General features: G+C 56.9%; 1 protein-coding gene and 1 long non-coding RNA gene across 2 annotated transcripts; both read right to left on the reverse strand.

Moving 5' to 3' along the window:
- Positions 1–1,191: 1,191 nt before the first annotated feature.
- Positions 1,192–5,623, reverse strand: SMIM38 (small integral membrane protein 38). The gene has a single exon (XM_041723587.1). The coding sequence runs from the start codon at positions 5,111–5,113 to the stop codon at positions 4,976–4,978; it is 138 nt and encodes a 45-aa protein (XP_041579521.1). The 5' UTR covers positions 5,114–5,623; the 3' UTR covers positions 1,192–4,975.
- Positions 1,192–6,981, reverse strand: LOC121472322. The gene is made up of 4 exons (XR_005982853.1): positions 6,855–6,981; positions 6,627–6,767; positions 6,085–6,168; positions 1,192–4,266 (listed from the first exon to the last, which is right to left on the reverse strand). It is a non-coding gene; the product is annotated as an uncharacterized LOC121472322 (long non-coding RNA).
- Positions 6,982–7,533: the final 552 nt, after the last annotated feature.

Below are 7,533 nucleotides of genomic sequence, written 5' to 3' on the forward strand. Positions count from 1 at the left end.
AGCTTTTTTCCCTCAAAAATACCACTGAACTATATACTTAAAAACGGTTAATGGGGGGATCCCTGGGTGGCTTAGCGGTTTCACATCTGCCTTTGGCCCAGGGCGCAATCCTGGAGTCCCAGGATCAAGTCCTGCATCGGGCTCCCGGCATGGTCCTGCTTATCCCTCCCCCTGTGTCTCTGCCTCTCTCTCTCTCTCTCTATGTCTATCATGAATAAATAAATCTTTAAAAAAAAAAACAGTTACTGGGGCCATCTGGGTAGCTCAACCAATAAGGTAAGAGCCCACCTCTTGACTTTGGCTCAGGTCATGAGATCAGCCCCATGTCAGGCTCCTCGCTGGGCATGGAGTCTGCTTGAGATTCTCTCTTTCTCTCCCCTGCCCCCCCCCCCACTCACGCCTGTGCTTTCTCTCTTAAAAAAAAAAAAAACTTGTTAAGATGGTAAATTTTGCATTGTGTATTTAACACAATGTTGAAAAAGAAAAAGGAGAAGGAAACCCATAAGAAATGTTATTTTTAAAAATCCAAGACTTGGGGACATTTATTAATTCTATCACTCTGTTATTACACCAATTTTCTCTCTTTTTTAATATATTTTTTTAAGATTTTATTTATTTATTCATGAGAATATACAGAGAGGAGAGAGAGAGAGAGAGAGAGGCAGAGACAGGCAGAGGGAGAAGCAGGCTCCATGCAGGAAGCCCGACGCGGGACTCCATCCCAGGTCTCCAGGATCACGCCCTGGGCTGAAGGTGGCACTAAACCGCTGAGCCACCCAGGCTATCCACTAATTTTCTCTCTTACCTTTATTTCTCTTTGCGTCTCTTCTGTGTTTCTTAGCTTTGTTCTATCATTCTTTTTTAAATTTATTGAGTCATGTACTTAATTCACCAATTTTCATTTTCCCTTATTTGTTCATGTAAGTATTTTAAGAAATGACTTTTCTTATAAGAACAGCTTTAGCTGCATCTCATAAGCTCTAGTGTGTAGTACTTACATTATCACTTCAAATCGTTCTCCAGAAAGCCCTCTTCTGCATTCCTGTAAAACACAGTGTGCCCACCCGGGCACTTCTTTACATTATGCAGTTTGGGCACCATGCTGTACGATATAAAAATAATGTAAGCTGTGTATGTACTTTTAAATTTTGCAATAGCAACATTAAAACACACTAAAAGAAACAGCTGAAATGAATTTTAGTATTTTATTTAACCCAATTATGACCAAAATATTATCATTTCCATGCATGATCAATGTAAGACCATTATTAATGAGATTATACAATATTTTTCTGTATCCAGCCTTCAAAATCTGGTGTGTGTTTTACACCGACAGTATATCTTAATTTGCACTGGCCACACTTTTTGTTTTGCTTAAAGATTTTATTTATTTACTCATGAGAGACAAGGAGAGAGAGAGAGGCAGAGACATAGGCAGCGGAAGAAGCAGACTCTCTGCAGGAGCCTGATGCAGGACTCGATCCCAGGATCCCGGGATCATGACCTGAGCCTAAGGCAGATGCACAACTGCTGAGCCACCCAGGCATCCCTGCACTGAGCACACTTTTGGTGCTTAATAACCATCTGACTAGTGCAGAGCTCATATCTATTTCCAGGTCTCTCTGCCCACTTCTTAGCTCCCAGCCTGTAAGCTACCTGAGGGCAGGCACTGTGTTTTACACGTTGTATCCACGCTGCCTCTCCTAGTATGTGTCCTCCACTCCCCAATGCTTACCGAGTTGAAGACCCAGTTATCCATCCACCAGCCATCATTACCATTCACCTATCCATCAGCTGTTCACCGTCTACCTTCCATGTGCTACAGTCCGTGCCTGTTGCTACCCACTGTGGGCAAAGGAGAATTTCCTTGTATCTCTCAGAAGGAACATGTCTGTTTCAGCCTCAGACATTCTTACTGGAACAAATTCTTAGGAGCCCCAAGAAGACCGGCCGACTCCAGGGTGGAGCTGCAAAAGACAGCTGAGCACAGCTGTTGTCCCTAAAGAGCAGACAAGGGCAAAGCTGGCACATAAGGGTACCACAAAAGTCACCCAAATACCCAAAACAGTGTTCTGAATGAAGACAATTAAAAAGAATGGCAAAAGGCCAGTGGCAGGGCAGCCCAGGTGGCTCCGCGGTTTAGCGCCGCCTTCAGTGCAGGGCGTGATCCTGGAGACCAGGGATCGAGTCCCACATTGGGCTCCCTGCATGGAGCCTGCTTCTGCCTCTCTCTCTCTCTCTCATGAATAAATAAAATCTTTAAAAAAAAAAAAAAAAAAAAAAGGCTGAGTGGCAGAGATGGCCAGTTGCCTACTTAATATCCAGGTAGCCATCCTTTAAAAGAGAAACCTGACATCTCAGGTGGCAGTGAGCCCCACTAACAAACTCTATTTCTCAGCCTCCTCTGCATCTAGGGATGCCAGGTGACATGATTCTAGTTTGTGAGCTGTACAACTAAGGGTTTCCACATCAAGGGAGAGCCTCTCCCCTCTATCACCCTTTTCTTTCTCTTCCTGCCTGGAACTCACTCAAGACGCCCGGAGTAGCAGTAGCTTTCTTGTGACCATGAAGACCAAAGCTACGTGTGAAGGATGGCAGGACAGAAATATGGAAGGGGCTAAGATAATATCATGGAGCTGCCACACCACGGCCTGGGAATGACAAAAGCCAGACTTCTTGCTACGTGAAAAGAAGAAAATTGAAGGGGAAAACAAGCTCTTCCTGCTTAAGTGACTGTTCCCTTGGCCGTTACTTGCAGCTGGATGCAGTCGCTGCCTGCTATCAGGCCAGGGCACAGCCTCTCATTCACTCAGCCGCCGTGGCTTGAGGGCCTGCTCTGAGCCAGGCATGCGTCGTGAGGCTGTAGATGGATGGCTGGTGCGTGGATGCAGAGGCCTGCATTCATCAGAACTGTCATTTGTGAATAAAGAAACCAACGTAAACTGGCCTAAGCGGGGCGGGGGGGTAATATCTTGACTAGTGTAACTGGAAAGTGACTCAAGTAACACTACAGAATTTGGTCTTCTTCCAGGGTCCTGTGCTGGCAGCAGCACCTGCTTCTGTCCTCTGTGCCAGGCAGCCTCAACGGAAGGGGTTGCCGCGAGAGCCCCAGAATTCTGGCTCACGGGACCAAATGGCGAACCTCAAATACGTGTGGGGATGCCATTCCGCGTAGCCATGCGCACACACAGGCGGGATGCAGCTTACGGGCAGGTCCGCCACATGTTGTTTGAGCTGACTTCCTCCATCTGAGTAGGGGCCGGGGGACTGCTTTGCCCCGGATGGAGGAGTCTCCCAGGACACGGAACTTTCCATTTTAAAACGGACAGTCCTAGGCAAACCTCTTCAGTATATGACCCTGATAATGAATGTCATTCTTCTTAGAGAGGTCAGTAAAATCACACCACCATTTAAAAGAGAATTGAAAGGCACTTTCCTGAAGAACGATGAGAGCACCTCCTCCCTAATGCTAGTCAGGTTCTTGACACGGGGAGGATGCGGTGCTGCTCAGAGGACAGCCACCCCCCAGACCTGGACGAATCAATGCAGGGTAACCCCACCCTGTGCAGATTTTCCAGACTGTCACCCACAAGAGAAGAGCCTCATCTGCAAACCATCCCCCAGACACCCCACCATCAAAAGTCTCTCGGGTTGGTTAGTCCCACCTTCAGAAGGTCACTGCTTCGGCTGACTGGCTCCCCAGTCCCCGCGGTTGTCTCAAGTGTGGCAGGTGGTCCAGGAGCAAAAGATCTCCGTGTCGATGAGCTTGTCGGCCCCGCTGCATGCCTGGCTCAGGTCCGTCTGCCAGGATGCCGCAAGGCTGGGTGGGCAGCTTCTGGCAGGGGCTTCCTCAGTCTGCTCACCCGGGTCAGCGACACCAGCTCCCCAGGACTCTGCTCTGACACAAGTCCCCAGTCCTTGTGCAAAGGCACAGTGCAACCAGGTCCCAGCTTCCCGGAGACTCCTTGTCCCTGCCCATGCTTCTTGGTCTGTGGGACTTGGCGGTCACATTTGCTAAAATCTGCAGGGCAATTCGAATCTGCCACCAGGTTGAGAACCACGCAGCTACCACATGCTGCTCCTTAGGTGTGACGGGGAGGTGGGCGGCAGGGAGGTGCCAGGTGCTTGGCTTGTGTCAAGCTTCCCGCCTGTCAGCCTTCTGAGATACGTCTCAGCCACACCATTAAAAGTACAAAGGAACCGAGGGCCCTGGGTCCCTGGCTTCTCTCCTGCACTGTCCTCCACACGTCCAGCGGGTCCAGCGGCCTGCAGATTACCCAAGCGTCGTCACCCCCCTCTGAGGGAGGCAGGGCTTGCTGTGCCCATGTTAGACATGGGGAGAGTTTCCCTACCATCAGCCAGAGCTGGGTGAACTCGGGGGTCACACACCTGTCCTGAGACCTCCAGGGGTCTGCTTTAGGGAAGACCAAGGCAGTTGTGTGCACTTGCTCTCTCTTCCCCGGGGAGGCAAGAGGAAGCGGACACCCAGGGCAGCTCTGGTGGTGGGGCTGGCTTGTGACGTGGCCACATCTGTCCTTCAGACACCCCCCAACCCTCTGGCTCATCCCCGCCTCTTCCTGCAAACATATTCATGAGGAATCAGAGGCAGAGAGAGCCCTAAAGCAAGACCCACTCCCACGGTCGCTCACTCCAGGGACAGCGCCCAGAGCCCGGTGTCCGCTCCGTGCCGAGTGGGCCGCGGGCCGGGCCGTGACCAGGACAGCCCCGTGCGTCAGAGTGGGGCGTGCCCGTGTCTGCCGGGTGCGTGGGCCGCGGGCACGGGGGACGCCGCCCCGCCCCGCCCCGCCGCCCCGCCGCCCCGCCGCCCCGCCCCGCCGCCCCGCCCCGCCCCGCCCCGCCCCGCCCCGCCCCGCCCCGCCCCGCCCCGCCGCCCCGCCCCGCCGCCCTCAGCCTCGCACAGGCCCCCCGAGGCCCCCTGCCAGGGTCCGCCCACGGGAAGGCGCTCGCACTCGGCCTAGTCCTCCTTGGGCTTGCGGGGCTGCCTGCGGCCCAGTTTATACTCGATATAGGCCCCGAGGCAGGACCACAGGAGGAAGCGCGCCAGCAGGACGGCGACCAGCAGCGCCACGAGCGGGTCCGGGTCGGCGCCCATGGGGCGGGGCGGCCGGGGCCGGGCTGCGGGGGGCGGGGCCGGCGGGGTCGGGCTCCGGGCGTCCAGCGCCCCCCCCGCCCCCCGCAGCCCCCGCAGCCCCCGCCCGCAGCCTCGCCCCAATCCCGGGGCTCCCGGCGGCCGAGCCCAGCGGCCTCCGCGGCCCAGAGCCCCGGGCGCCAGCCCCGCGGCGCGCCGCCCCGGGGCCGACAATGGGCGCTTTGTGGAGGCCGGGCCAGCCCGCGAGCGCCCCGCCGCCCCCGCCGCCCCCGCCCCGGCCCGCGCTGACGTCACCCCCCCCCCCCCGGCCCCGCGGCAGCTGCGGGGCGAGGCGGCCCCCTTGCCGCCCGGCGCCTCCAGCCGCCCACGCCCGCGCTTCCGGCGCGCACACAATCGGGCCCTGTCTCTGCCCAATTAGCTGCCGCGCGGCGGGGGCGGGGGCGGGGGCGGGCGGCGGGGGACGCGGCCGCCCCCTCCCCCCGGCGCCCCCTCCCCCCGGCGCCCCTCCCCCCCCCCGCGCCCCCTGCCCTCGCCGCGACCCCGGGCCTCAGGCCGGGCTCAGCCCCCGGGCGGGAGGGCGAGGCCGGCGGCGCGGCGGGGGCGGGGGCGGGGGCGGGGGGCGCGGGCGTGGGGTCCGGCGGCGGCGGCGGCGGCGGGGCGGCCTCCTGCGCTGGGGGCGGACGACGTCCCGTCCGCGGGCCACCCGCGCGCACCCCCCCACACCCACGCGCAGGCGCCCGTCCGCGGCCTCTCCTGCCCCTCCTCTGGCCTCTCCCAGCCAAGCCTTCCAGGAGAAGAGGCACTTGGGTCACCTCCTCCCACTCCCACCCTATGGCCTCATAACACAAACCACCTGCCCCGAATGCGACCCATGACAGAAATGACGAGCGAGCCCCAGTCGGAGCTCAAGAGGCCCCGCCCGGAAGAGCCGAGGTCCCTGAACTCCCGGCCCTGGGGTCCAAGCACATTCTCACCTGGGTAACGGTCCACCCGCAGGTACCTCCTCAGAGAGATGGCTCAGGGGCCACCTGAAGCCAGTTCCTGAATTCTTTCTTTACCTACAAAATGAGAATGTGCTCCTACTTAGCCTTTCCAGAAGGTTCTACCTAAGGACCAAATGCAAAGGCTTTGACAAGGAGCACAACCCAAGATGGGCAGTGCAGTAGGATGGCAGCACTCGAGTGTGGTTCTCATAATGATAATCCCAGTGAACGTGCACCGGGCACTCACCGTGGGCCAGACCCACCCACCATGAGCCGCAGTGGCATCCCTCCCTCGGTGCTGACCCCTGCAAGCTCAGCCATCACCCAGACTGACAGTGCACTGTGCCCTTCTTTGCTGTCTGGGTGGCAAATGCCTTTTTCTGCCTCTGTCCATGGAGCAAGCCACCAGCCAGTGGATCTGGCCAGGTGACCCAGCACATTTGCTGACCAGGACTCTCTCAGGGGACACTAAGCTCTGGGCTTATATGCCTCATGCAGAGTATATGAGATCATGAAGTGATCTTCAAACTTACGTGAAAACTTAATGGGAGCCCGATGTGGAGGCAGCAATCACATAGAGTATTCTAGAACGGGCAACCCCTTGATAAAGACCTCCAGAGTGTTGCAGAGAAGTCCTCAGTGGTATACGGAGTCGCCTTCCCGGACACACCCATCTGCATATGGAACAAAGTCCCAGGAGAAAGCTGCCACGAACTTGAGGAGAGAAAAGAGGCTGGATCCTGAGCAGGCACTTTGCTTACCTACGTGGCCAGCATCTCTGGGTGGGCACCCCAGGAGAGCCAGAGGGGCAAGTGCATGCCAGGCAGAGCCCCGTCCTCTGCCTCCCGCTCCAAAGCTCCCAACCTGGCAGATGGCAACGAGGTGGCCTTGGGTAAATCTCTCTGTTTGCCAAGCACACCATGGGACACACAAAGTCAACAGCACCCTGGTCACATGGCATCCACGCACCCAGACTCCTTAGGATCACAGAGGCCTCCTCGTTCCAGCACAGATGTCCTCAGGCCCCAGAGTCAGCATGCCCTTCAGGAGAGGAAGCAGATGCCCCATCCCCTGGATAGGGTCACGGCTGTGCCCAGCACTGACTTCTCCTGAGAAAGGTCTACCTGACGCACAGGTGCAGCAGACCTTAGATGGGTAAGGTGGCCATTGCCCACAAGGAGAAAATAATTCGGTGATGAGACAGTACAGCAGGCAGGCCACGCAGTGCAGGTGTCACTCAGTTCCCACCAGCCCCCGTGAAGCAGACACTGTGTGCTCCCTGTTCTAGTCATTTTGTAATTTGCAGCAATGATGGGTTTGGAGCATGGCCAGGGCTGCATCCTGACCCCTGGGACCCTCTACCCATCTCTGTGCTCCCGATCCCAGACTTCAATGTCCATTTGCTCCCGACACAAGTCTCCTCCAGGGGACATGCTTGGC

This window comes from Vulpes lagopus, chromosome 11 (genome assembly GCF_018345385.1).
Source record: "Vulpes lagopus strain Blue_001 chromosome 11, ASM1834538v1, whole genome shotgun sequence".
NCBI lineage: Eukaryota > Metazoa > Chordata > Mammalia > Carnivora > Canidae > Vulpes > Vulpes lagopus.